The 27129-nt window shown below is 55.4% G+C and overlaps 7 protein-coding genes across 7 annotated transcripts; 3 read left to right on the plus strand and 4 right to left on the minus strand.

Moving 5' to 3' along the window:
- Positions 1-233: 233 nt before the first annotated feature.
- On the minus strand, positions 234-4989 carry B0I36DRAFT_321525 (uncharacterized protein). The gene is made up of 5 exons (XM_046153716.1): positions 4736-4989; positions 2675-4586; positions 1468-2606; positions 939-1386; positions 234-883 (listed from the first exon to the last, which is right to left on the minus strand). The coding sequence occupies exons 1-5, from the start codon at positions 4777-4779 to the stop codon at positions 491-493; spliced, it is 3936 nt and encodes a 1311-aa protein (XP_046014304.1). The 5' UTR covers positions 4780-4989; the 3' UTR covers positions 234-490.
- Positions 4990-8983: 3994 nt separating this feature from the next.
- On the plus strand, positions 8984-10399 carry B0I36DRAFT_362137 (pyridoxal-dependent decarboxylase; the record flags this gene model as incomplete). The annotated part of the gene is made up of 2 exons (XM_046158604.1): positions 8984-9263; positions 9333-10399. 2 exons carry the CDS (start codon positions 8984-8986, stop codon positions 10397-10399), a joined length of 1347 nt encoding a protein of 448 aa, XP_046014305.1.
- Positions 10400-11798: 1399 nt separating this feature from the next.
- Positions 11799-14864, minus strand: B0I36DRAFT_362138 (Metalloenzyme, LuxS/M16 peptidase-like protein; the record flags this gene model as incomplete). Its single annotated transcript, XM_046158605.1, has 1 exon — positions 11799-14864. The coding sequence occupies one exon, from the start codon at positions 14862-14864 to the stop codon at positions 11799-11801; it is 3066 nt and encodes a 1021-aa protein (XP_046014306.1).
- Positions 14865-15936: 1072 nt separating this feature from the next.
- Positions 15937-18423, plus strand: B0I36DRAFT_321531 (myosin-like coiled-coil protein-domain-containing protein). The gene is made up of 4 exons (XM_046153717.1): positions 15937-16601; positions 16700-16971; positions 17044-17192; positions 17263-18423. Exons 1-4 carry the CDS (start codon positions 16226-16228, stop codon positions 18098-18100), a joined length of 1635 nt encoding a protein of 544 aa, XP_046014307.1. The 5' UTR covers positions 15937-16225; the 3' UTR covers positions 18101-18423.
- B0I36DRAFT_321534 (Low temperature viability protein) lies at positions 18424-20665 on the minus strand. Its single transcript, XM_046153718.1, has 2 exons — positions 20306-20665; positions 18424-20236 (listed from the first exon to the last, which is right to left on the minus strand). The coding sequence occupies exons 1-2, from the start codon at positions 20323-20325 to the stop codon at positions 18820-18822; spliced, it is 1437 nt and encodes a 478-aa protein (XP_046014308.1). The 5' UTR covers positions 20326-20665; the 3' UTR covers positions 18424-18819.
- A 151-nt stretch (positions 20666-20816) lies between these two features.
- B0I36DRAFT_266670 (uncharacterized protein) lies at positions 20817-23316 on the plus strand. The gene is made up of 3 exons (XM_046151216.1): positions 20817-21210; positions 21281-22160; positions 22213-23316. The coding sequence occupies exons 1-3, from the start codon at positions 21073-21075 to the stop codon at positions 23160-23162; spliced, it is 1968 nt and encodes a 655-aa protein (XP_046014309.1). The 5' UTR covers positions 20817-21072; the 3' UTR covers positions 23163-23316.
- A 55-nt stretch (positions 23317-23371) lies between these two features.
- B0I36DRAFT_266672 (general substrate transporter) lies at positions 23372-25422 on the minus strand. The gene is made up of 2 exons (XM_046151217.1): positions 24271-25422; positions 23372-24129 (listed from the first exon to the last, which is right to left on the minus strand). The coding sequence occupies exons 1-2, from the start codon at positions 25408-25410 to the stop codon at positions 23743-23745; spliced, it is 1527 nt and encodes a 508-aa protein (XP_046014310.1). The 5' UTR covers positions 25411-25422; the 3' UTR covers positions 23372-23742.
- Between the last annotated feature and the right edge of the window lie 1707 nt (positions 25423-27129).

Raw genomic sequence — 27129 nt, forward strand, 5'->3', positions numbered from 1 at the left:
AAAAAGAAGAGGGAGCAGGGGTGTGATGTGCAGGAAGAGTGACGGGATAGTGGAACAGTGGGCGCGCCAGTCACACGCGAAGTCCCGTGACCTGAGCTAAACCACTCTAACCTCCCGAGGTCTGTTCGTGGCTCGTCAACCGACTGTGTGCAGTTGTTTGACGCCAGACTGAAGCATACGTAGCCTATTCGTTCACAGACACTTGCACATTTTACGCGGCCAGTTCTCAAAAGTTCATTGGGCATCGTGTTTCTTTGCCAAGCGCACCGTATATGAGCATTACGATAATACCAAAACCAGATGACCGTGGCCGTGATTCTAATAAATGCTGACCAGTCATGCTTTTCCCAAACGCCATGCTATCTTTCCAGAGCTAAAACCCCGAAAACATTTCCTAGAAGCTTCCATAATATCATATCACAGATGAAAAGCAGTAATTTGTGGATGTCGCTCCCGGCATGGCCTTGTGTAAGCACATCTCTTGCTTGCCTCACAACTTTCGCTCCGATATTGCTGCCGACAGGTCTTTCAGTTTCACCGGTTTCGTGTAGAACAGGTCCATGCCGCTGGCAAAGGCGTCGCGCTGTGTCTCTACCGAGGCAAGCCCCGTCAAAGCCACAACTGTCGTGCTCTTAAGCTTGTAGTCGCGCTCAAACTCGCGTATACGCCGGCACGCGCCTAGTCCATCCATAACTGGCATCGAGAGGTCTGGGTTGGCACAAATGCCCGTTAGCTTGTACATATTGGTGGGACCGACGGAGTTTTTACCCATCAAAATGCAGCGATAGTTCCGCGGCGATTCCCTGTAGCGCTCGTATGCCTCGAGACCATTGCTCGCGGTTTGATACGGGAGCTGCAGCTTTTTCATGAAAGAAACGAGAATCTGTCCATCCAAACGTTAGCTAGAGGAGTGATTGGATCAACAGAATTCCACTAACCTGTAGGTTGATTTTGTTGTCGTCGACCAGGAGAAAGGTGTCTGCTGGCGAAAGTGGAGCTTCCTGGCTCGTGGCGTCAGTATTACCAGACTCCCCATCTCCCTGAGTCTGCTCCTGCGGCCTTGCACTAGTGGTTACCGAACTTTCGGCCGCGAGGGATTTATCTTCTGCCTGCAGAGTCGGCGTCCGGCCATCCTCGCCTTCTGAAGACTCTTTGATCAGGCTCAATGGCTCTTCCGTGCCATTTCTTCGGTTGAGACTGAGCACCATCTCATTCGCCTTGTCAGAGGCCTCTTCACGCTGAGCTACCGCTAGTACAAGATCAGAAGCCCCAGGTGTCGAAGGAATGATCCCTCCCTCTCCTGCTTCAGAGGGTGACGATTTGGCAAACTCTATCCACCTGTTGAGGGCCACCTCTAATGATTTGGCGAGCTTGCGCGGCCCGACGCTTTGACATTGTTAGCTTGCTATAAATCTCCAGATGTAGAGGACCCTCGAGACGGAGAGTCGAGGAGGGTTGGGAACTCACGGCTGAGAGATATACTCGATGATGCGGCCGGCATTAGCTTGTTCGGATTGGATACTATATCTGTGCGCAGTGACAGCGTCTGAACAGATGGCAACTGTAGGCGTCAGCTTCTCAGAGAGGCTGCCTTCGCGGGTCACATCGAACAGGCCGTCTTCCCCACAGAGGATCAGATCAGGGCGGACGTCGTGGTTACCTAATTCCACTACCTCCATCTGGAGCCAGTCAGAGCAGATGGTCTTCATCATCTCTGAGGGCAGGGGAGGTGTGAAACCGGGAATGGCGTGACGCTTCGAATTGAGCCGTATGGGATGATCCAAACCGGCAATCGAGACTCGAAGCCCGCGAAGGGCGTCCTTCTGCTCTTGGAAGCCGCCGTCTTGGTCTACTGATGAGGCTGCACTCTGCAATGGAATGGATACTCGCACACAGGTGCCTACGCCAACCTGACTTTCGACGGTGAGGCTTCCCGAAAGCGTACGAACGATTTGTTTTACGAGGCTCATTCCTAAGCCTGTACCAGGAGCAAGCCTGTCTTCTTGGGCAAAGGGCGTGAAAAGCTTTTGCTGGAGAAATTGAGGATTGATCCCTTTCCCTGAGTCCATGACCGACAGCTTGAGGCGCGTTATGGCATTCTTGTTCTTGCTGTAAACTGTCTCTTGGTGAATCGAGACGGAGATGAACCCTTGCTCAGTGTACTTCAGCGCGTTACCAAACACATTTAGCAGGATCCGTCGAATAGCTCCAGACTGGGTACAAAAAGTCCACTTTACTCGAGGGTCAATCTGGAGGAAGACGGAGACTTTGCCAAGTCGAGCCGCATGGTCAGAGGTGTTCTTGCCTTGATGTCCGAAGCTCTCCATGGCATCCATGATGTCGAGCTTTCGCATCGCCAAGACATCAGCATCATGTGTGGTCTTCTGGCTGCCCGTTTGCGCTATGGACAGCATCTGGAACGCATGGCCGGCAAAAGCGCTGTTGACACTTTCTTCCACAAGGACGTCAAGGTGAACTACCGTACTCAAACTGCGTGGTCCGGTTACAGTTTGACTGGGTGATGGCCCTGGCCTGGTGCCTTTGTCGTTGTGGCGATTGTCTCGTGACTCTTTGAGATAAGTGTTGACTTTGCTGTAGTCGAGAAGCTGATGAACTAAGTAAGACATTTGAAAACTCCGATAGGCCTACTTCAAGTTGGACATCATCGACTTACATGATTGACGACGTCTAGTAACGTGCGGCCACACGACTCGAGCGAATGTAACAAATCGGCCTGAAAGGCATTGAGTGTCTCGCCGCGGAGGAGGTCGACAGCAGCCAGGACACCATGTAAAGGTGATCGTAGTTCATGGCTAAGTGATCCTAGCACATCCGACTTCGCTTTGTCTGCTGTGAGAGCATCGGAACGCATGATCTCCGACATGATGGTAGTGCCGAAGGCTTGCAGGTAGCTCAGCTCGCCTTCCCTGGTGAAAAGACGTGCCGGTGTCCTTGTCCAGACGAGACCACCCGCATACCACCTCTCCTTGCTGGCATCCCACAATGGTATGAAGATAGCGCTCCGAGCTTCGGGAATTATCTTGAAGACCGATTTCCCTTCATTTCGTCTAGACCACGGGCGGGAGGATGCTTTGCGCCTGGTTGGGCTATCCTGAGCCGTAGTCTGACCATCGGTCTTCTCCGCGAAATCCTCCACGTTGGTGGTACGGAGCTTCTCCTCTTCTGAATCTCCCGAACTGATGGTCCCGTCGGTGCCAAAATGAAATATTCGACCACGAGGGTATCGCCTGAGCAAAGTGCTCAGCAGCCTCTCCGGAACATGCGTGTGAAACGAGGATGCGGTGTCACTGTCAACACTTGAGTGATCACTCGTCGAGAATCCGAAAACGCTGCACCGCTTCTGTGTCTCCTGCATGAAACGCTCGTCGAGACTGTCTGTACTACTCTCGCTGCTCGAAGAATATCTTGGTACGTCAGTGGCGTATCTTGATGAATGTATCTTGTCGTCTGTGGCAACCATGCCACCAAATGAGCCAATGCTAGCATCAAGGAACAATACTCCCTCTACCTCGAGTGACTCCCTGATGACGTTGGCAGCCTTCGAGAATATCGTCTTGACGGCGGCGAGGGGGTCCTCGTCTGACGCTTCGGAGCCCACGGTTATGATGCTGCCAGTAGATATGCCGGTGGTGCTTGGCACAAAGGGTGGCACAGAGCCAGTACTCAAGGGCGGAGAACCCGACATACTAGGAGCGCGGTACTGTTGCGCAAAGTAAGACGTCTGTGATGAGGGCTCGGGTTCCTTAATCTTATCCCAGAGCTCCCGGCTAGTCAGGTCCTCATCTGTCGCTCTCCTCTGTAGAAATTGCTGGCGGGCATTCAACGAACCCTCCGTGCCAGCGTCTTCAAAGGACGCAACGTTGTCCGACTTCTCAGAGAATGCCAACCCGGAGCTCCCTTCAACAAAACTTCCGAGCCCTCGCACCATTCTTTCGTTACGGCGGAGGCCGTCGCTTGCACGCTGCAGAACCATGTGCTGAGTGATGGCGCATGATGCCTCGCGGAGAGCCCGAGCGGCATTGTCAGGAAGAATATTGTCCTCGGTTTTTGGTTGCGGATCATAGATACTCAGGACACCAATATTTGCTCCGCGCGGCGACTTGATAGGGACGGCAGCATACCAGCGCATCCCAGGTTTGCCTACTACGAACAGGTGCTGAGCGAATCGCGGGTCATTGGCGAGGTCTGAGACATGCGAGACTGGCAGGTGTTGACCACGGTATGCCTGTGGCATGCTTGCGTCAACAACGATATCTTCGAGTTGGAGGACATGCTCGCTTATGGACGAGTTTCGCGGGAATGCCTTGCCGCATAGGTCGAGAAGATCCGTCTCTGGCGCGGCGTCGAAGATGCTGGAGGTTCTGCCCGCACAGGCTACGACATGTTGCGACTGTGTTTCGAAGAAGGAAACGTACGCGCAGGCGGCTTCCAGGCGCAAGACGCAGAGCTGCGCTAGCGAGGTGAGGATGGGATCATGCTGGAACGGCGCGTGCTGCGTGAGGGGAGCTATTGGCGGCACACCAAGAACGGAGGGGATTGTGCCGGATATTGCAGACGCCTCGTATCTGCGCCGGGTCAGAATCAGCAAATACCGCTCGTCAAGTCCATTCCGTTGGGTTTAGGCAGTAGCTTGCGAGCCCATGCCGAAAGCTTTGCTGCCACGGCAGGGAATAACTGGATTGTGCCAGGCATGTATGAGGATGCAGCAACGCACCTGAAAAGCTCCCGCTCGCGAGCAGTCTCAGAGAACTTAGCCATGGCTGCCGATTTTGGCGTCGCGCAGTGGCGACAGTGGCCTATGGGCGATCAGAGGGCTCTGCGCATCCCTGGATGGTTGTTTGACGAACCAACGAGCGTACCGCAATGACAGAGGGTCCGCTGCCGTGGGAGACGTAGTCGGACGTTATGAAGTCGATAGCGGCGAGCAAGGGCTGCGCGGACTGACGAGGATGGGAGTTTCTGGAAGCTGGGATGATTGAGATGTCGAGTCCAGGGCCAGGCCCCTCCACGGAGCAAGATCGCCGCTCGAGTGTGCGCAGGACCTCTGGCTAGCGGCCCCGCACCGCGTGTGCTTGTCACTGCAGGCAGCTCCTAAGGTTGCTGCCGTCTCCCGATCGCGATCGATTGGATCCCCTGGCAAACGTCTCTTCCACATACTCTATAATGCACTGCACCTTCTTGGTCGACACTTTGGAGTATTCTGCTATGGTTCCATGCCTCTGCGCCGAGGCTTTTGGCCAGCGCGATCTGGTCGTGGTTCTGCACAGAAGACGGGAGGCACTTGAGGGCGGAGGCTGAAAACGCCACGAGGGCTGCTGACCCGGGATGGAATGGGATTCCTAAGTTTGCGCATGGGGTTTTATGGCATTTACAGAGCCCCACCTGCTTGGGGTCAGCCTTTCCAATGCGGAGGCATGAACACCATATATTTGGACAACCTCGATATGACACCTTAATATACTATTTGCGTTGTCGACTGTAAACACCGCGTGAATGGCAGCAAAAAGCGATTGCATCACGTAGACATTGCAAGAGGACGGCTGGTTATCCCCCGCTGCCCTCTGCGACACTGTGTGTACAGCTTCTGGAGAATCCTATTCTGACCCAAACTACCCCACCGCACCTTCATTTCAACCTCGGTCGTCTGAGGCTTTTTATGTGCGAGCTGTTCCGGCGATATGCACCAGATTCTGCTTGCTGGCTTTCAATGCCCCAAGCTCACAAGGTCGGCTCTCCAGGCGTGGCCAACGATGAAGTGAAATGGCTTGCTGCACGATCGCGCAGATGCATCTCTCATCGCCATAGCTTTTTACTAGTATTTTTAGTTGCCATGTAGTAACCAGAGGCTGCAACATCACAGGAAGAGACGGCAAATGTTTGCCTTTTCATTTTATCGTTGCTGCTGTACAAACTGCACCTCTTGGACGCCGTTTGGGACCATTGACGCTTGGGAGACTTTCATTTTGCATACTTTCGGATGCTCGTCTTATTGTAGTGATATTGAACTGCGCAAAAGCTCGGGGTCGGCATTCGATGGGGGAGTATATTTGCTTGATAACATGGACGTGGAGAGATCTGTGGGTGTTTTCATGAGTTTAATGCTCTTTCAGGCTCTGGCATATATTTTCAGGCCGGTCGAATGTCGATTGTTACGAGTCGGCGTGACATCAACGTGGTGTGCACTGGAATTCTCAGCCGAAAACCCAGGACGACCTTGAGAGCAGCGACGAGAGGAAGCACAGAAAGAGACAAGCATGATGGCTGGCGACTCGAAGAGAACTCGCTGTCGTGGGATAGCATCAAGGCTCTAAAGTTGAGAAGTCAACAAGAGGCGCATTTACACGAATGTTGCTGATGCTAGAGAGAGAGAAGATGAACAAAAATGACATCCAACGACGGTTCGCTTGCTTGGTCGGGAAGTGCGGACCATGCATCTGAAGTGAGGATGAGTGAACCTCGGCACAACAATGGGTGGAATGGGCACTCATGGCAGCTACATTACCGCATTCGAAGATCAGGCTCACAAGTGAGCCATTTGATTTACCGATAGGAGGCCTCCGTTCCTTCAAAACCACGAGGCTATCATCGGTCTTACCAGGAGCTTCCCAAGAACAACTCGGAAGTTGAGAAGGGGGAACGCATAATTTCTGTTTGGCATATCAAAATCCGCTCATAGCAACAAAATATCTCAGCATTAAGGAGATCGACCACCGTCTCTAGGTCCCCACCCGGATGCCCGTCAAGACCTGTGCCCCTCATTTGGAGATCAGCAGCACATCGTATTTCGATTAGCACATTCATCTGCACCGGGTGGTACAAGAGTCCGGCACAAGGGCGGATGCGTCCCCGGGAGCTAGGGTAGCTGCGAGGCTAAATGCTTGACAGAAAATCGCGCTCAGAAGGGGTAGCTGTATCTTGTCAACATGTTAAGGAATGGTCATTCACTGTTGTTGTTGCTGCACCTCCGCATCGTGGCGGAGTCCTGCTTCAACTCAGTCGCCAGCGTGGACATGGTGCAAAGCGGCAACACAAGAAGATGAATAAGGATGCTCGGGGTGCGTATAATCAAAGGACAAGCCATAAAAGTCGCACTTGACTCTATCAGCGTGGCAAGCCCTCGGTCAGTGCAAAGGCAGTTGGTGGACTGCGAGAGCGCCGCTGTGGTGGTGAATGCGAAAGCGGTTGCTCTCGAAGTCCGATGTATGGAGCTGACTAAGGATGTCCGAGCACTGGTGGAATAGTCAATCTTGCTCAACCACCGGTTCGTGCTGCGACCTGCATGCATCGAGATCGTCCCTGGCTTGGCCAGCCACTCTGCAGCCGTCAAAGCAGGTGTGCCGCTTCTTGCAGGGAGGCCTTATGAACCGTGCAGGATGCAACACAGCCACAACCCGAGGAGTCATCCTCTTGGTGCTGCGCAAGGGTCGTTTCAGTCACGGGAAGACAGGTCAGGCACGCCCCCATGGTTGACGGAGGGCGAACTGTAACCTTTCAGTCTCGAAGGATGAGATGCAGATGATCGCATGCGCAACATGGCTACGTCCCTACGCTAAGTAGCTTTGGCCTCAAGTCGTCAGCGTTGTCTGAAACACTGGGGCCCGGTACGTCATGAGCTGGGCTCACATGCCCCCGGCTTCTGAATGGCCCCACCAAAAGCTCGAGCCCTGGGGTTGGGCTGCGAGGAAAGAAAAAAAAAAAAGTGCACTGCCCTCATTGGTCGCTGTCGAATACTGTCGGTGTCACAGAATCGCTCTTGCTGGCCGCCACAGCAGATACTCGTTGTCATCTATTGTTGATGATCTTCTCAGTCAGGACGCTGGTCAGATAGGCACTAAGCTGCAGATGTGTTTTGTAGCCTCGAGCCGCATGCGTGAGCGCTGCACAATGTGCATGTGTCTCTGGTGTGCAACAACAATTTACAGTACTGGAAGAGCTCCCCGCCCAGCCCGGGTAGTCCGACCAGCCCTGGCAGGAACGACCCACTCCCACTTGCACCGGGCGCCCGCTCATTTGCCCGCGGCCTGCCGGTTTTTTGCCAACCTTGCGCGCGCCCAGTCGGGTCTGGTGTGTGCGCCTTTGACGATTTTTCAGCGCCCAGCTCCCCTGCCAGTTTGGGCCTAGCACCAGGCACTGCACTGCGTAGCCCCGTCCAGTCTCTGTCCACATCCTCCACCACACCACAACACAACTCGACGCTTCTCCCCCCCTCTTCCCTCTTCTCTTCCTCATGCGACTTCCGTCACTATCCTCCACACACGCTCGACCGCTCGAGATAGCCTCCTCCTCGCCGCGCTGAAACCACCGTCCCCCGCGAATTGGAAATTCGCGCATAGCCAGATCCTCCGGACAACAACAAACCCCCTCCAGTGTCCCTCGTGGCGCTCCCCACCGCCCACGCAATTGCGTGAAATCCTCACACCGACTCGAACCCTACAAAAGACCCGCCTTTGGTCTTCTCAAAGGCGCCTCGGTTACTACGGCTTCCACGGCCGTTAAGCTCGTCTCTGATCAAGATTTCAGCCTTCGGCAGACATTTCACATCATCAACTCTCGGCCTCCTCCGCCCTCTGCTGAAGTCGCCTAAGCACCACCACGCTCCTCCGCCGTTCGACCGGACCCCCCAGCCAACCCCCGAATCCTCACCCTCCCCTCAGCTGCCGCATAGGACGAGTTCCGTGGTTCTTCCTCTAACGGAGGGAGAGTCGAGGAGACCTCGTCAGATCACTTTGGGATCAGAAACTTACCGTTTTCGACCCCCTTAACACCACTCATCCATTCTCGGATCACCCACCTTCAACCTTTTCCCACACACGAGAACTTTGACCGTAAAGTTCCCCTTGATCCTTGACATCGGATTTCAGTGTCCGACAACAAGGTATTCTTCTGTCCTCATCGACCACCAAACACCAACCGTCTCTTGCTTGTCCGGCGCATTCGCCAACAAAAGTCAAGGGATATGGTAATGGCAACGGCTGCCCTGCACCCCCACGCACCGGTTCAATTCGAAAATAATCCAATTTTCGTCCACAAGCAGCCGGAATTCGATCAGCAGAACAGTCGCCATGGCGCAATCTATGCAAAGCAGATGATTGGCGATGCTCTCCGCCAGCGCGTAGAGAGTATCGACCACGAAACCTGCGAGCCCGGAGATGAAGATACCTTTTTTGTAGGTGATCTCGGCGAGGTCTACCGCCAGCATATGCGCTGGAAGAAGAACCTACCCCGAGTCAAGCCTTTCTATGGTAAGTGGCCATCTATATAACCCGGCTGTCAAGTTTCAACTGCGGGCCAAGACTAACTTCTGTGGTCAGCCGTCAAATGCAACCCCGACCCCAAGGTCATTCAGCTCCTGGCTGCCCTTGGCACAGGCTTCGACTGTGCCTCCAAGGCCGAGATTGAGCAGGTCCTGAACATTGGCGTCGACCCTACCCGCATCATTTACGCACAGCCCTGCAAGACCAACTCGTACGTGCGCTATGTTGCCAACCAGGGAGTCAAGCAGATGACTTTCGACAATGCCGACGAACTCCGCAAGATTGCCAAGCTCTACCCCGAGGCTGAGCTTTATTTGCGCATCTTGACCGATGACTCCTCCAGCTTGTGCCGTCTTAGCCTCAAGTTTGGCGCGTCCCTTGACGACACCGACAACCTGCTTGCACTCGCCAAGGAACTCGGCCTGAATGTCGTTGGTGTCAGCTTCCACGTAGGCTCGGGAGCCTCTGACCCTCTTGCCTTCCTCAAGGCCGTTCAGGATGCCAAGCACGTCTTTGGCCAGGCTGCCAACCATGGGTACGACCTCAAGACGCTCGATGTCGGCGGTGGCTTTTCTGGCGAAACCTTCGAGCAGATGGCCGCCGTCCTTCGTGATGCCTTGGACGAGTATTTCCCGCCCAACATCAGCATTATTGCTGAGCCCGGCCGGTATTACGTGTCCACTGCCTTCACTATTGCCTGCAACATCATCGCCCGCCGTTCCATCCACAACCCAGTCTCGGGCGAGACCAGCTACATGGCTTACCTCAATGACGGTCTGTACGGCAACTTCAGCAGCATCATGTTTGACCACCAGCACCCTGAGGCAAAGGTTCTGCGTGTGGCCAATAACACTCTGTACAACACCCCCTATGCCCACGCCCTGCCTGAGACCCTCAGTGCCGGCATCGAATACTCCTTCTGGGGGCCTACCTGCGATGGTATTGACCGCATCACCGAGAGCATCCGCTTTGACCATGAGCTTGATGTGGGTGATTGGCTCTATTTCGAGGACATGGGCGCTTATACGAAGTGCTCCGCCACCAAGTTCAACGGGTTCAGCGACAGCCACGACGTCATCTACGTCTGCAGCGAGCCTGGCGCGGTCGCCATTCTGGGGCTTTGAGTAGTTCGGCGCAGTATTGCGCACTCGACCTTGTCAAAATGTTGAGCTCATTTTGGTTTCTTGTCGAATAAAACATTGCAAAAGTTTATATGGCATACTGGAAGGTCTTGGCGGGATGATGCATCGTTATGCCCTCCGTCGGGATACACCTCCGCACATATCTTACATTCATCACATTCCCTCATCTGGGCTTGACTAGCTGGGCACTCAAAACGCTTTGTGCCGTTTTAATATAAGAACCATGTCATCATTTACGACACTGTCTCTCACACCGTGAACAAACGTATTGATATTGTCTTGATCGCTTTTGTCTTTGTCGCTTTTCTCCTGTACGACATCTACATCGTCGAGCCATGTTAATCACGATCCAACCACCACGCTTGTATCCATGCACCTTGCGGAGGGAACCTGGGTTATAAACACAAAGTACAAGGACCAAAGTGTCACGCGCTGACATAGAGTGGATTGCAACTGCGCGGCGATATACGGATACGAAGAAGAATGTGTGCGTGCGTGTGTGTGTATATGTATGTATGTATGTACTCTGTTCGATAGTCCGGAGAAATATTCCACAACTCAAAGGAATCCGAGTCTGAAATGAACGAGCGTCTTCCCACCCCTTTTCCACCCCTTTTCCACCCCATTTCTGCTCCCCTATTCTGTACCATATTATCTTCTCGCCGGAAACAGCCCCCCCTTTTAAATCCCCCCGCCCCAACTGTTCACGTTTCCTCCATGGTGATACTACCGCCTTGGCTTTTAATCCTTATTCCGATGATGAAATCTTCTGGTTTCTCTGTGAGGAGAAACACGCGAAGACGGCAGCGGGGTGAAAAGGGTCAAGGAGCAGAAACAGAGGTCGGATCAGAAGGGGAAGGAGGAAGAGGGAAGCGGTCGTTGGGGAGACGACATGATAAGGATGGAGGAAAAGAGGGAACGAAAAAAGGGGGGAGGGGGCGGGGTCTTGATCTTGCGTTTTAGCAGTGGTCTCCTGGTTTGGTTTGCTATGGAGAAGAGTAGCAAGGAGATGTATCGTATCTGAACGCGGTTTGAATGTATGTGCAAAGTATGCGTGGATGTAGAATGTCATCAGCGAATGGGGGGATTGGAGGGCGAATGGGGACAGGACACGCCGATATTCTGGGGCTAGCAGTTAAGACACGGATTCGGCTTCTCGAGGATGCGGTGGTGACGAAGCCGTTGGAACTGCTTCCGTCATGGTCGTCCATACATCGTGATTTTCATGAGTTGGGTATAATCGTGGCACCGGCTTGTGACGTTACCCGGGCTGTGTAGATCTAGTGTTAGAGACAAGAGTTGTACAGGTTAATATTTACAAATTGTGGCGTCGACTCGGTTGGGGCGCTTGACCGCAGTCCATTTATGCCGCGACGACGGCTTATTCCTGCGGCTCCTCAGCGGCCTGCTCGGGGTTGACCTTGACGTTCATCTCATTGACCTTCCATGTCTGGTCGACCCAGTCCTGCTTGGTGCCGAGGAACACCACGCGCTCCTCCTCCTTGGCCAGAGCGTCGACAAGGTACTTTTGCGCGACCTCGCGGACGTCGTCTTTGCTCACGTCAAGCATCTCCTCGCGGCGCTTCTGCTTCATCTCGTCGGTAATACCCGAAAGGAAGCGATCCATGCCCTCAGTGTTGACCGACTTGGGCGCGTCCACGCTCTGGAACACCGAGATTTTGGCCTCTTCGAGGTCCGAGTCGCTCCATTTCTTATCAACAGCCCACCGGCCAGCGTTGCGCATGATGGACCGCGTATTCTGCGGGTTCGGGTCGCGGTACGAGTAGAAGCCGAAGAGGCCGTCGAGGCCCTTCATGTAGGCACCACCTCCGTAGGCACCACCCTTCTCACGGATTTCGTGGTGCAGGTGCTTGTGTGTCAGGAGCTGGGCGAGGATCTGAAGCGGCGCGCCGTGCTTCGAGGTGTACGATACCGTGGGCAAGGCGAGTGCGCCGTAGTAGACCTGGTACGGCAGTGGATAGAACGATTTGATATCCCTCGAGAAGGAAGGCTTCGAACCAGAGGCAAAGGCTGATGACAGAGTAGGCCGTGAGGCAAGGAAGTCGGTCAACGCAGAAGCGTTGGCTGCCGAGCTGTCAGGACCACACGTCACTGCCGAGCGAATGTTGTTGCCGGAGAGCGCAAGCTTCTGAATCTGTTTGAGCTTCTCAATGACATCCTCGTAACGGTCTGTCTCGGGCCGACCGGCCAGGGACGTGATCAACTTGACCTGAGACAAGCCACTGATCTGTTCACCGTACCAAGCACTACGGGTCAATCCCGCCTCAGCGGCTCGTCGGGCGTATGCATGCCCGGAGGAGGCAATGTCATTCACGACACCATCTGACGAAGCCTCGAGCAGCTGACGTATCCGGAGGGCAGCCTCCGGACTATCAAAGTTGGTCTCGAGAACTAGCTGTCTAATGATGTCAAACATGACAGGCACGTTGCGATCCAGAGCCATGCCGGTAAAGGCGATGCCCTCAGAGGCTTGGTGAAAATCTGTAGGAGAGGCTGTAGCGTGGTAGCCCACGGATACGCCTCCGGTCTTGAGCTTGATCAGGTCTTCAAGTTGCTCCATCGACATGTTCTTGGTTCCGAGTCGCATGATTGCGTCTGTGAACAGAGGGATGAGAGCACGAAGCTCATCTGGCAGATTCTCAAACGTGTTGATGGCACGGAAGTAGGTGAGCCCGTTTGTCGGTGCTTCGCGCCACTGCACCTTGGAGCCCTGGACAACCTCATCCCGAACTGCCACGGGCTCTTTGGATCTGGGAATGTCCTTCACATATACTGTGGGAAGGCAGCTCAGGTCTTCTGTGTTGGTCTTGCCTTGCTCGGCAAGCAGCTCAAGCTCACGCTCCTCCAGAAACTTGCGCGCCGCCTCTTCACCGCCGGCCTCCTTCGTAGCGGCCTGGATCTTCTCATTCAGCCGCTGCTCCTCTTCGGCAGCCAGGTCGGCGCTGTAAGTTTGAGATGGCGCCATCGTGAAAGTGAGAGTGTTGTCGTTAAGAAGGTACTTGTCCATGAGGCCCTCAAGGTAGCCACCTTGAGCCAGCCTGCTTTGGAACGCCTGCACTGTCTCGTTCCAAGCCAGAGCATCAAAGGGGTCAGTGCCGGTGAACCACTTGCCCTTGAGCCGGTGTAGGACGGACAGCCCGAAATTGGCAGTCTTGTGCTTCAAGCTCAGCTCAAGCTGGTGCAGGTAGCCATCGATCTTGCCCTGGTCGAAGCCCTTGGCTCGCACGTCCTTGAATATCCTTTGGACCTCACCCTTGACTTTCCCAACATTGGCTTCTGACACGCCACTAAGACCGATGGAAAATATGCCGGCCACAGCCGAGCCGTCGTAGCCAGTGTTAGGACTCCAGTCAGTGCCAAGCCCACTCTCTATGAGACCTTTGTACAGCGGTGACCCATAGCCGTCCATGAGTAAAGATGAGAGTAGGGCCATCGAGAATGACTCCAGAACGTCGGACGTCTCCCCAGTCACCCAAGATACTGAAGTCTTATACTGCTTGTCAGGATCCGCCAGAGGGTCGACGGGACCCAGAGCGGTGACTGTGCGCGGACCGTCGTCAAGAGTGATTGGCCTCTTGTTGGCTATGTCGGCTTGGATCCTCTCGAAGGAGCTCATCTGGGCATCAATCTCCTTCAAGTGATCGGCCAAGGGCATGTCTCCATACGTCAAGAGCTTCGCATTACTCGGGTGGTAGTGCTCCGCGTGAAACTTGCGCAGCTGCTCGTATGTCAGATCGGTGATCTTTTGTGGGTCGCCTCCAGAGTTGTTGATGTCAGGAAAGATGTGGTCTTGGAACCTAATATAGAAGATGTAGCCGGCATCAGACATTTGGCCCTTCATCTCGTTGTAGACGACACCCTTGAACACAAGCTTTGAGTCCTCGGGCTTCGCTTCGGCACCTGCGGCTGCCACAGCAGCTGGGTTCTCGGGTCCAATGCGCCATCCCTCCTGCGTGAAGTCGGTTTTTTTGAGGAGCGGGTTGAGTGTCGCATCGAGATACACAGACATGAGATTCTGGAAGTCTTGCTCGTTGGTGGTGGCGAAAGGGTAGTATGTGTGATCCGACGCCGTGAACGCATTCATGAAATTCGACAGAGTTCTCGGCAGCATCTTGAAGAAGGGGTCGCGGATCGGATACTTCTTGCTGCCGCAGAGAGTCGTGTGCTCAAGGATATGCGGGACGCCGGTGTCATCTGGCGGATTTGTCTTGAACCCGATGGAGAAGACATTGTTACTGTCGTCACGCGCGATGTGAAGGTAGTCGGCACCTGTCTTGTCGTGCTGAAGATGTATGGCTGTGAGCTGGAGCTCTGGAACGTGCTTTGAACGCAGCAAAGTAAACCCATGGAGCTTTTCACCGGGCTTCGGATACTGCGAGAGCTCCGTGACAGCCTTCCGCGCGCCCTTGGCTGCGTTGCGCAACATTTTGCGGCCTGCGCAGTCGTCGTCGTCGTCGTCGTGTGACGAAACGAAGGTCTTCGATCTCGATAGCTGGTGTAGTTTTTGTGCGACAAACCAGTGGCCGATGATGCAAGAAAACAACCGAAAATGCGGTAAGATCGGTCTATGACGTTATACAAGGGCCGCGACGAAAAAGACGTAGTGGTATAATAATACAAGAAGTGGCGGCGTGAAGGTGCTGCTGAGTTGGTCAAGTGACGGCTAAGGAGAGCAGCGCTTCGACTTTCTAGAACCGTGACGACGCGGGACCCATCCGGATAAAGCGGTACGGCGAAAGTCGGCAGATTGGCTATGCACTAATTGGGGCATTGGTGGCGTGGCACACCACATCCCCAGCGGATTTTATGCCAGTCTCAGCAACAAACATGTCCATAACTATGTACACTGTGAAACTGACAGATCGTAATGCAAGATCTGGCAAGCACAGGTGGGAAAAGCGAAGCTTAAGCTGTGGGCTGTCGTCAGAGCTGTGGGCTGTCGTCAGATGACCAAGCAGGGCTCACTGAACATGATGCACAGCACAAATGGTCCACAATGGAGGCGTAAAGCGTTGCCAGCTGAGCCGGTCTCCGGTCGTGGTCGTGCCAGAAGTCTACACGATGCAACTTCCTTGCAAGCCTCCGTTGACACATTCGCTCACCACATGAGCTCTGAGACTTGCCATCCTGTCTCACTCTCGGCGGGAGGTCCAGGGCCAGGGTTTAGACGGGTCCAGTGCTTGCAGCAATCGATGATGCTCCACCAGAATTGCGTGTGGCCTGCAGCTCGAGATCATAGAGCGCTTTTGGCAGGCGTAATTGAGGGATGTCCAGCCTCGTGATCACTGCATGCTCTGCATCCGAGAACCATCCCACAATGTGTACTGTGATGTAGGCCAGCCAGGGGATTGCCAAACATGAGATAGAGAACCCGCCTGGCCATCATGTCCTCCATCCACACGGCAATGTCATACATAGATGAAGCGCACAAACAGCGACGCTAGGTACTTAGGTAGAGTGGGCTAGGCTGTCCGTCCAGGCCGGCTCGCATCCACCTCGGGCAGGCGAGCGACTCGACTTCGCCTCAAAGTCTTCACCCCACGACCACGTCACTCTCGCAGGCCGCCCAAACCCCTCGACCACAACCACGACGACAGCGACACCCTCCCGGCACCGTCTCGACCACCACCAAAGGGCCTCAAGACGAGCCCCTGCGCCAAATCACCTTCTGCAACCCGCCGGGCCGGCGCCGCGACTCGAGCCCTCCGCCCACTTGATGCACCAGCAACTCTCCCGCCCCCATCGCTGCATCCTTGCCCGCCCGAGTGGCTGCACCTCGTAGGCAGCATGGCGACCACTGATGCGAGGGCTGCCGCTGCGGCAATGCCGAATCCAGCGCCTCTCTCGTCGGCATCAACCTCCTCCTCGCCCGCGCTCTCCGGTCACGCGCACAACGACTCTGTGGCAGGTGCGCCTCTAGCGAATGGCCACCACCACCACCATCACCATCACCACCATAGCCACAGCTCGGTACACGAACTACGCCACCCACCAACTCCTCCGGTCACCGCCATGGCGCAGAACGCGGCTGCTGGGGCGGCGTCCAAGAAGGCCAAGGCGAAGAAAGCGTTCGACTCGAGTGAAGCGTCAAAACTGGTCGCTGCCAGGATATCGCAGCTCGAGGTCGATACGGCAGCCGAGAAAGAGCAGGAGGCGGAGATCGGTGCGTCAGATCACCCCCCGGGCAGGCGCATTGGCGCCTGCAGGACCAGGCATGCGTCCTAGAGTACGACACTGTTGCTGACGTAGTTGGGTATTTAGATCGTGAGGTGCGAAAGGCGAATCGCGAACTGAATCACCAAATGAACAAGATGAGCGATTTGGACAAGATAGAACTCCTCACGAAACGATCGTCTGAACTATTCGCCAATATGAAACGGCTCGAACGAGACAATATCAAGAACAAGAAACGGGCCGATCAGCTGCAGAAGGAGAAGGACACGAGCCGTACCGACCTCAGCAAGCAGATTGGGCTCAAGGAAAAGCTCGAGAAGTTGTGCAGGGAGTTGCAGAAGGAAAACAACAAGCTCAAGGTATGATCTGGAACCGCCAAGTGCCATTGGTTAGTGCACTGTTTGTGCTGACTTGTTCACGATTCATCCTAGAATGAGCACCGCGCTCTCAACGACACACACGACAGGCTCAAGACTTCTTCCGACGATCGGTTCCGAAAGGTTCTTGAAACTCTCGAGGGGTATCAAGAGGAGAAGGACAATCCCCGAAAACAAGTCGTCTATATGAAAGCTGAAGAGCTGTACGTGGCGACACAATGACCGCTCAAGAAAGGAAACCTAGATTTGCTAATGCATCCTTCACCTCTGCAGGTTCAAGGCCCGATTCAAGTCGCTCATTGACCAATACGAATTACGCGAATTACATTTTCACTCGGCGATGCGGACGAAAGAGATCGAAGTGCAGTGGAACATGGCTCGTTACGAACAGCAGAAGAAGACTGCGGAAGCGGATGCTGCTCGTGCTCGGCAGCTCAACAGCCAGGTTCTCACATTCACAAAGACCGAAACCGAGCTGAGAAATCAGCTCAATGTCTACGTCGAGAAATTCAAGCAGGTACGGCGAGCTCTGGCCCCTGAAATCGTCCGACAGGCTCTAACTTTCCACGAGGTGGAGGACACGCTGAACAACAGCAACGACTTGTTCCTCACATTCCGCAAAGAGATGGAGGATATGTCCCGCAAGACAAAGAGACTGGAGAAGGAGAACGAGGCGTACAAACGGAAAAACGAGAAGCTCAATCAGAACATACTGAAACTTGCCGATGAGCGCACAAGGCTGTTGAAAGAACTCGGGGATCTTCGTAAGAAGACAGAGAAGCTGACGAGCATCATCAATCAGATGCAACAGCAAGGCCGGGGAATCCCGCAGGGGATGCAGGGAATGCTGGACAGTTGCGCGGTAGAGAGCCATCCGGACGATGTCGAGCACCACCACGACTTGGGGGACGTGGAAGATGAAGGTAGCACGTATGGAGAGGAGGATTACGACGAGGACGATCCGTTGAGTGACGACGTAGGAGACTACGACGACGACACCGAGGAGGAAGTTCTGCAGCCTTATCAGCATGCGCTGCCACAAATAGCTGCCAACACTCCAACCACATTTGGCCCGGAGCGCCCGCCGCCTGCCACAAATGGCCATCGATAAGAGCAGCGCGTCGAATGTCGTGCACAGCTGGTGCTGTTGATGCCCTACGCCGCAAGTAGAGAAAGGTACCGCCACGCCTCTCAGCTCATTCTACTCCTTGAGTGTCGGAAAAACGGTCTTTGCCGCTGGCAGGCACTCGGCAATGCGCTTCCATGGACTATGTAACTTTTCGAGCTCTCAGTACTCGGAAGCCTGCAGTCATCTCATGCAGGCACCCGCCGCATCTGCGTATATTTCGTGTAAGCTATATATACCTGTAGTCGTACAGCAATGATACTGTGGAGATCTTGGCATGCTTGAGAACATACGGGCTCAATATTACAAGTGAAAGATCGCCTGAATTCATCCGATGTGTGAATGACTGAGGGCCGGGTGTGATCGAACAGCACAGGGCAACGAGCCCATCAATGAGCCCATCAACGAGCAATTCGCGACGCGATCATATACACCTGCAATCTCAAAGCCAACGGCTTCCACCCAAGCCTTGACCGATAGCGGTAAAGAGATGCGGCGTGCCTTTGTACCGCTTGACCTTACTCTACGTTCCCATCTGCGACATGATCTAAATACAGGGTCCTTACTTTTGCCACGTTTGTGTATATTCCGCCAATGAAAAAAACCAAGCAGCTTTCAAGAACGCCAATGATCCCAGATGATATGCCAAGCTCAGAAACAATGATAAAACCCTTCCTCCACTTTGCTCACACCTCCAATGCCAATCATGAGGCGGGTGCGCCAAACGCAGCGATGCCCTGAAGTGGATTACTGCTTGAGGCACCACCGTTTCGGGCACCACCACCCTCAGCCCTCGCAGCTACGCCGTACTTGCGACCGACCCGGGCGGGTCCCAAGTTGCGCCGGATCTCATCGAGCTCGTCTGTGCCACTCTGCTTCTTCCCTTTCCTGACATGCTTCTTGCCACGCATCGAGTGGTTGCCCAGGAAGTCGTCGAGGATGCCGTCAAAGTCGTTGCGCACATTGCCGGTGACGCTGCTGGCTGTGGACCACTGCGAGGGTGCTCGCGAGGCGACGTCGTCGTCGTCCAGCGGGAAGTCGTCGAGCTCGTCGCCTTCGTCAAAGCTGGGGTCGTACTTTTGCTCGGCGAACTTTTCGAACCGCGCGTCGAGCAGGCCGAGCTGCTCTGTGCGCACAAGCGACGATGACGACATGCTGTAGCTCGATGTCGAGGTCAGCGCGCCCTTGCGCTTCTTGCGGCGCCCGCCGTTGGTGGTTGTCGTCATCATCGACGATTGCAGGTCTGACACTGAGGGCGCTCCGGTGCGGCCGGCCAGCGGCGCCTTGGAGGTCTTGGCCGCTGCCTTCTCGTCGGCCTTGAACTTCTTGAAGTCCTCCAGCCAGTCGTCGTTCGGGCCCTCTGCGGGGTGTCCTCCCTCGGCTGAGCCATCCACTGCAACAAGCGCGGGCGCTTCGTCCGTGTCCTGGTATTCTCGTGTCGGCTTTGCCGTACCGTCAGACTCCCAGCCCTCATCTTCGTCTCCCCAGATGTCGTCGTCGAGTTCTGACTGGTCGAGCTCCCGTCCGTCTTCGGCCAGCTGCTGGAAGATTTCGTCGTCGTCGTCGACGTACGCGTCGTCTTCCAGAGCCTCGAGGACTTCTCGTAACCTTGGGTCCATATCCGGCTGGAAACCGCCTATGACATCTGGGATGTTCTGCTGGTCCTGATATGTCAGGCGCTGCAGGTTCTTCGAGGGCAGGATATCCTCGCCAAGCAGTTGGCCCTTCTTGCGCTCCTCGTCCTTGATGTCGAGCCGGCGCAGTGCATCCTCGAGGCTCTGCTTCTGCTTCCCCTTGCTCTTGTCCTTGGCAGGCTGCTTTGCTTCCACGAAAACGACTTCGCCGCTGCCGTCGCCCGTGTTCAGGTCGCGCATGTGCTGCATGTAGTCGTACTCGGTGTCGTCAAAGTAGATGCCATGGTTGGCAGCCTCGCCCTCGTTGGCGCGAATGTGTTCAGCGTCGGAGCCCAGTTCGGACGCAAGGTCGTCAAGCTTCTTAACTTTGGAGGCGTTGGGCAGCGTCGTGGGGTTCAGCACCATGGCCGGCGCCTCGCTGTCGTGGATGAGGGGATCATTTTGGGGGCGGTGCACCAGCGTGAAGTGCTGGGCCGTCTTGCGGTCGCTGTGACGAGATAAAAAAACATCAGATACGTGGTTTTACCGTGAGAGGCAGTTTGGGATATACACCTACATCCATTTGCCTTTAGGCATCTTGCGAAGTTCTCGCGCTGGGTGGACAAGAACTGGGGTGACTGCTGGCGCTTATGGAGCAACAACGAGATTCAGATGCCACCAGCCAAAGCACTCGGGTTGTGTTGCACGTCAAGGGAAGTGGTGGTAAGTTGCGACAGGGCGGCACCGGAGCTGCTTTGTTCCTAGACGCTGAAGACTTTCAAGGTTGGGTGTGGGCTAGCCCTCAAGGTACCAAGTAACTCCTTGTACGTCCTGCAACACTCTTTGGGCACATTGGGCACAACCTCGAAATCGAGCTAACGGCACTGGACCCTTAATTAATTCCCTTGATGGGCATGTGAACAACCGCAGCGGGAGGGGAGGACCAAGGAAAGAAGAAAAAAAAGTCGGCAGTGGTGGGGGTGGACAGGGCTTATCGGCAATCAGTGACGCAAAATTATGATTTGCCCCTCCATTAATCAGCCCGCCATTAGATCGCCAGAGCAGTAGCTAGAGAGAGAGCATCGGGTCCTGGCCGTGCCCTCCACCAGCTTCACCATAGCCTGAACGCCTTGCAAGCATCTTCGTCTTTGCATCGCGGTACACCCAGACGGAACATACATCACCTTCAGCCGGTACTGAAGAACAGGGGCATCAACCAGAGCTCTACCGTACAACACTACCCCGCCTTTCCCAACTGGGAAACTGTCGTCACTTACACGACCACGACCGGCAACGGCGACGAAAGACCACGTCCGAACAGAAACACTTGATTCAGTCGCAGCCATGGTTCTCGCAAAGTCAAAACAGTCCGTGGGACTGGGCAACTCGCTCATGAACGATCGCTTCGGCAAGGGCAAGGGCGCAGATCGCAAGAAGGGCGGCAACTCGGTAACGAGAATCAACCACAACACTGGAGAAGAGGTAGGTTGCGATGCTGTCCTGTCAACTCTCGATCCTGGTGCTTACTGACACCATCTTCCACTTCACACAGTACATCACAAACGAGAAGAAGGAAGCATCATGGGTCAAGATGCGCTCCGTAACGGAGCAAAGCGCCATGGACGAGTTCCTGGCCACAGCAGAGCTCGCAGGCACCGACTTCACCGCCGAGAAGATGAGCAACGTCAAGATCATCCACACCGACCAGAAGAACCCTTACCTCCTGTCGGCAGCGGAGGAGCGCAACGTGATCGGCAAGCAGCAGAAGCACAAGGGTCGTCTGACAGTGCCGAGACGGCCTAAGTGGGACGAGAACACGACTGCCGCCGAGCTGGACCAGCGAGAGCGAGAGAGCTTTCTGAACTGGAGACGAGGTCTGGCCGAGCTGGAGGAGAACCAAGATCTGCTCATGACTCCCTTTGAGCGAAACCTCGAAGTCTGGCGCCAGTTGTGGCGTGTCATCGAGCGTTCTGATCTGGTCGTGCAGATTGTCGATGCCAGAAACCCGCTCATGTTCCGTTCGGAAGACCTTGAGAATTACGTCAAGGAGGTCAATCCGAAGAAAGAAAACCTGCTTCTAGTCAACAAGGCCGACATGATGACCACGAAGCAGAGGAGGGCATGGGCACAGTACTTCAAGAGCAATAACATTGCGTACAGGTTCTTTTCGGCGAGCTTGGCGAAGCAGTTGAACGAGGAGCGAGAGTTGGAGGAAGAATCGAGCGAGGCTGGTTCAGAGCAAGGCGAAGATAGCGGTCCTTCAGGATCTCAGCCAGCACCAGAGGACACTAGTGCAGGCAGCGTGGATGGCGAGTCTGATCACGAGGATGAGGTTCTTGCTACGAGGGAGACTGATTCCGATGAAGACACCCGGATTCTGACGGTCGAGGAGCTGGAGGACATCTTCCTGCAGCACGCGCCAACATCAGACGGTATGCTATTATTCCAGCCTCATTTTTACAGGAACACGCTAACTTCTTACAGCACCGGACGCCAAACTCCAGATTGGTCTTGTTGGTTACCCCAACGTCGGAAAGTCTTCCACAATCAACGCCATCATCGGCGCAAAGAAGGTGTCCGTCTCCTCGACACCAGGAAAGACAAAGCATTTTCAGACCATTCACTTGAGTGAGAAGGTTGTCCTTTGCGATTGTCCTGGTCTGGTTTTGCCAAACTTTGCTTCAACAAAGGCGGACCTGGTCTGCAATGGTGTTCTGCCCATTGATCAGCTGCGCGAGTTTACCGGCCCGGCAACTCTGATCACGAAGCGCATTCCCCAGCCTTGGCTTGAGGCTATTTACGGCATCCATATCCAGACGCGGCCGCTGGAGGAGGGCGGCACTGGCATCCCCACTGCCAGCGAGTTCCTCTCGGCGCATGCTCGGGCCCGCGGCTTTCAGACGCAGGGCGTGGGCCAACCAGACGAGTCCAGGGCTGCCAGGCTCATCCTGAAGGACTACGTGAACGGCAAGCTCCTTTACGTCGAGGCCCCGCCAGGGTATCCGGATGCCGCCGAATTCAACAGAGAGCTGTACAGTGCAGACAGACTGCCGGAAAAGCGCCGCGCGGCTCTGTTGGCAGCCATGGAGGAGCTCGACCTGGGCGATGATGGCGAGTCCACACTTGGCACTGATATTATTGCTCTGCCAAGAGGAGCGAAGTCGCAGAAGCTCGACAAGGCATTCTTCGCTACGGGGTCGGCCAATGCGGGCCACCTGACTATGCCCTTCAACCACCGTTACACTGCGCAAGGTCGCGACCAGGCCCAGACCCGCGCGAAGCAGATGAGTGGTCGCAAGGCTCGGGCGCTGATTGCGCTCGAGACAGGCCTGGACCCCAAGGATGTGCAGCTTGAGGGAAGCAAGAAGCACTTCAAGAGCAATAAGAAGGCCAAGGCCAAAGCGTCAAGGGGCAACATGGCGGACCACGACTGAGTGTCGCTCTGGTGTGGTATCAAAAAAAGGAGGCAAAGCTTACGATTTCTTTCATGACTCATTCCTGGGCGTTTTTCTTTTGAGGGTTTCTGCATCGCAACAAGGCCGGGGACATATTTCGATAGTTTCGAACATTGATTATTCACACCTTGAATGCGGCTGTCTAGAGTGATTTGACGCCAGATTGTTCTTTAATTCTTTATGTTGCTGTAATTTGTGACACATCCGGTGCAGTACAAACCATCCTTGTGCATGGCAAGTGTCTCCGTTTGTCTCAATGATAAAACCACGATACACGCTGTTTCAGCAGTCCACCCTCGACTAAATACGGGATCGAGCCTATCTTTCGATAAGGCATTAAAGAAACGGGAACAACGTTTGCAGAAATTATCTCAGCGCTCATTTCTATTAGCTTATTCACATGACGCGAAATGTGGTATCATTATATTCGTGACCGGGCAAACATGAAAACAACAAAGTCAACGCCGAGAACTCCGCCTTCGCCACAAACTATAATACCGCTTAATCGTCGACAACCCCTTTGCGCGACGTAGACACCAACTCAAAGCCCGATCAAATTTCAAAGACTGTGCATTCTCACACTTGCCTGGTTCTTATCACTACTGTGCCGCGAGTCCAAGTCCGCGTCCTGGTCACCCACGTCGTCGTCGCTGCAACCGCCCTGGGAGCGGTCAGTCAGCTGCACGTGTTCTCTGTTGTCGTGGTGATGACCGCCGCCGCCGCCACCGCCTTGGCCATGTCCCCCCTGGTGTCCGTATTCGGGGTCGAACAGAGGAGGAGGATTGCGCAGGTCGAAGCCCGTAAAGTCGTAGTCCTTGAACTTGCGGGTGGCGACACGGTTCTCGTACAGGTAGTCGAGCTGCTCGAGGGACAGGCCGCGCATCTCGGGGACGGTGAAGAAGACCCATAGCGCGGTGGCCCAGGAGAAGGTGCCCCAGATAAAGCCCTATGATATATCAGTTAGCTACAGCCCTTACTTTTATCAAAACACGAGAATTCAAATGCTTCCATGTGTGGCGTTCAAGGAAATGGCACCGGGCCCTTCCAACCCAGTGCTCATATCGGGGCGAAACGTGGAAAGACTTACAATCTTGGCTCCAAGATTCCCATACCCGGGATCCTGGATGAAAGGCGACACAAAGGCCACCAGAAGAGAGACGCCAAAGCCCAGAAAGACGGCCACGGCCTGGACCTTCTCCCTGTTCCTCGAGGGTGCCGCCTCGGCCGTGGTGATCCAGACCAGGGGGGACTGGATGCCAAAGAAGACATACCACAAAAAGATGGCCAGGACCGCCATGTCCTCGCTGGCCGCGGTGCTCGGGACGACCGCGATGGCCAGAATCGCAATGAGGACCGGCCCCACGCCGCACGCGGCCGCGGTGAGCAGCAGGATCGGCCTGCGCCCGAATCTGTCGGGGAGGACATGGCCGGACAGCACGGCGAGGTAGTAGACAATGTTGAGCCCCATCATGATGGGGAACACGTCCCTGACACCCGCGGCGGTGAGGAACGAGAAGATGTAGGCAACCATGTAGCCCGAGCCCTGGGCCTGCTGGAGGCACTGGATACCCGCGGCGATGGCAGTCCTGCGGAGGGTCGGGCGGTGCAGCAGCAGGTCGGCCCAGCCGGGGGCGCTGGCCTCACGCTCGCGGTCCATGTCGACCATGACTTGGATCGTGGCGACGTACTCGCGCGCGTCAAACGTGTTGGTGTTTGTGCCGAACAGGCGGTGGGCCGCGGCGATGGCCTCGTCCTCCGGGCGGCCCTTCCAGACCAGCCAGCGCGGCGACTCGGGTAGGAACGGCGTGCAGATGAGCATGAGGGTCGGCGCGAGCAGCTGCAGGCCCATGGGGATCAGGTAGCCGAGCTTGTCGTTGCCGCCGAACGCGAGCGAGGACGAGGCCGTCGCCGTCGTGGTGGCGTACACGCTGGCCGAGGCCACGATATACCCGATGATCTGCACGTTCTGGTACATGTTGATGCCGAACCCGCGGGCGGCGGCCGTCGACGTCTCGGACAGGTACAGCGGGACAATGTTGGCGGCGAGGCCCATGGACAGGCTGGCAATGGTCTTGCCGGCGACAAACTGGTCGTACTGCGGCTTGGGGCCGATGGCGCTCGTCATCTCGATGAGCACGCCGGTGATGGATATCAGGGCCGTGACGATGAGGGCCAGGCGGCGCCCGAGAATGTTGTTCAGGTACACGGCGACGAGGCAGCCGAGCATGATGCCCAGGGACTGGACGGCCGTGCCGACGGACTGTCGTGTCGTCGAGAGCTGGCATATCTGCTTGCCGTCCGGACCGGTCTTGCAGGTCCCAAAGTCACGGAGAAAGGTTTGCGACCCCAGAATCATCCCCCACCGGCCATTGTCGTAGCCCTGCGTTTCGAGTCGCTTGTCGTCAGTCCGTGTGGTCCGCTGTGCCGCTGAGGGTAGATGGGGAGTTGTGTCACGCGACCACGACGACTTACAAAGAGAAAAGCACCGACGGACACAATGGCCATGCAGCCGAAGCCGGTGGCCGTCGTGTCCGCGAGGTACTCAAACATCGCGTCGTCGTGATGTCAATGTCCGTCCGTATCGTGGTTTCCAATCCCCGGGCTAGACGACGAGGTGTCGTCGAGATCTCGAGTCAGGCTCTGGAGAAGGAGCCTCCGGGGAAACGGATCCGGCTCTGGGCGGGCAGCTGGTCGTCCCCATAACGTATTATATTTGGACTTTCATGACGCCAAATGGGGACCCGGCAGCTGGGGAAGGAGGCTGATACCGGGACAGTCCTTCCTTGTCCGCCTCCCGATGATGCATTAGCCCGCCAGTCGGGAGATGAGCCCGTGCCTACGTGTTGGAGAGCTCATCCCAGAGATCCGCGTGACAGGCCACAGGGCAACAGGGGATCCTGGGAACCCGAGCCGGCTCGCAGGCTGTGCTGTTGGGGGCACCTTGTCCTTGCCATCTCGTATGGGCATCCACGACCACAATGATTGCGACTCTAGCGAGCTGTGCCGCCGGATCGCATAAATCTCGAGACCGCGTGCTAGGGTGGCTTGGAGCGTAAGCCCCTTGATTGCCCGAGTCGCACTATTTGCCAAAGGGTTGATTGAGCTGCCATCGGCGACCATCTTGACATCTTGAACCGATGCACGTTCCAACTTTGCTTTTGCTTCACGTCAAACCCAGGAATGGGGCCAACAGGTCGGGTATTGCCTGTGCCATAGGTATGTAAAGTGCCTCCCAGCTGGGGTCGCGTCGCAAAGTGCCTGTCAACTCCAACGTTATCAGACAAGAACCCCTGCCTGACGCCGCCGATCGATGGAGATTCATGCAAGAATAATCCCGCCCGTTCGCTCGGAACAGCGGACAATGACATGGATCTTGGCACAATCAAGAATTGGCAAGACGCGTCACGTTCGGAATAATTATAAACTCTCCAATCGCGGGAGGTTCTCCCCTTTTTTTTTTTTTGGTGCCGCCTTACCTACCACACCACCCCGAGATCCTGGTCGAAGATCCCCAGGGGTTGCGGTTTAGTGTTGCCTTATCTGCGCCGCCACACAGCTCACAGATGCATGGAATTGCAACATTCCCTTCTTTTCCCTTTTTGGGTCCGCCAAAGCGTGGCTTGGATTTCCTTGCAATTGTCCCTGTTCCGTGTACCAGCTCAGTGGGCCGTATCAAATACCCAATCAGGCCGTACTCCTCACCAGCGCTGGGGAAAAGAACAACTTGTCGTTCTCACACACACACACACAAACATGCCATGGGATAGCGGCCGACAAGGCGCGGAGTTGAAATGTCTGCCCCTTCGGGACCGAATGCACGGCTCCGTGGCCTGCGCTGCTGCGGCTTTGCGGCAAAGAGCTGAACATTGCGCGAGTAGCTACCCTGGTGAAGGCGGCACAGCATTTTGGGGGGGGGGGGGGGAGGGGGTCCTATATCAACAGCCGC

Source organism: Microdochium trichocladiopsis (genome assembly GCF_020744255.1).
Source record: "Microdochium trichocladiopsis strain MPI-CAGE-CH-0230 chromosome Unknown B0I36scaffold_4, whole genome shotgun sequence".
Lineage (NCBI taxonomy): Eukaryota > Fungi > Ascomycota > Sordariomycetes > Xylariales > Microdochiaceae > Microdochium > Microdochium trichocladiopsis.

Coding starts and splice junctions, on each gene's coding strand:
- B0I36DRAFT_266672 (XM_046151217.1), bottom strand. CDS start 25,410: ATGCTCGGCTGCCTCGTCGCCGTGTACCTGAACAACATTCTCGGGCGC. Junction 24,130..24,270: donor GGAATCTTGGAGCCAAGATT/GTAAGTCTTTCC, acceptor GATATATCATAG/GGCTTTATCTGGGGCACCTT.
- B0I36DRAFT_321531 (XM_046153717.1), top strand. CDS start 16,226: ATGGCGACCACTGATGCGAGGGCTGCCGCTGCGGCAATGCCGAATCCA. Junction 16,602..16,699: donor AGAGCAGGAGGCGGAGATCG/GTGCGTCAGATC, acceptor TTGGGTATTTAG/ATCGTGAGGTGCGAAAGGCG. Junction 17,193..17,262: donor TATATGAAAGCTGAAGAGCT/GTACGTGGCGAC, acceptor TCACCTCTGCAG/GTTCAAGGCCCGATTCAAGT.
- B0I36DRAFT_321534 (XM_046153718.1), bottom strand. CDS start 20,325: ATGCCTAAAGGCAAATGGAT. Junction 20,237..20,305: donor ATGCCTAAAGGCAAATGGAT/GTAGGTGTATAT, acceptor ATCTCGTCACAG/CGACCGCAAGACGGCCCAGC.
- B0I36DRAFT_266670 (XM_046151216.1), top strand. CDS start 21,073: ATGGTTCTCGCAAAGTCAAAACAGTCCGTGGGACTGGGCAACTCGCTC. Junction 21,211..21,280: donor ACCACAACACTGGAGAAGAG/GTAGGTTGCGAT, acceptor CACTTCACACAG/TACATCACAAACGAGAAGAA. Junction 22,161..22,212: donor GCACGCGCCAACATCAGACG/GTATGCTATTAT, acceptor AACTTCTTACAG/CACCGGACGCCAAACTCCAG.
- B0I36DRAFT_321525 (XM_046153716.1), bottom strand. CDS start 4,779: ATGGCTAAGTTCTCTGAGACTGCTCGCGAGCGGGAGCTTTTCAG. Junction 2,607..2,674: donor TACTAGACGTCGTCAATCAT/GTAAGTCGATGA, acceptor TTAGTTCATCAG/CTTCTCGACTACAGCAAAGT. Junction 1,387..1,467: donor ATCGAGTATATCTCTCAGCC/GTGAGTTCCCAA, acceptor ACAATGTCAAAG/CGTCGGGCCGCGCAAGCTCG.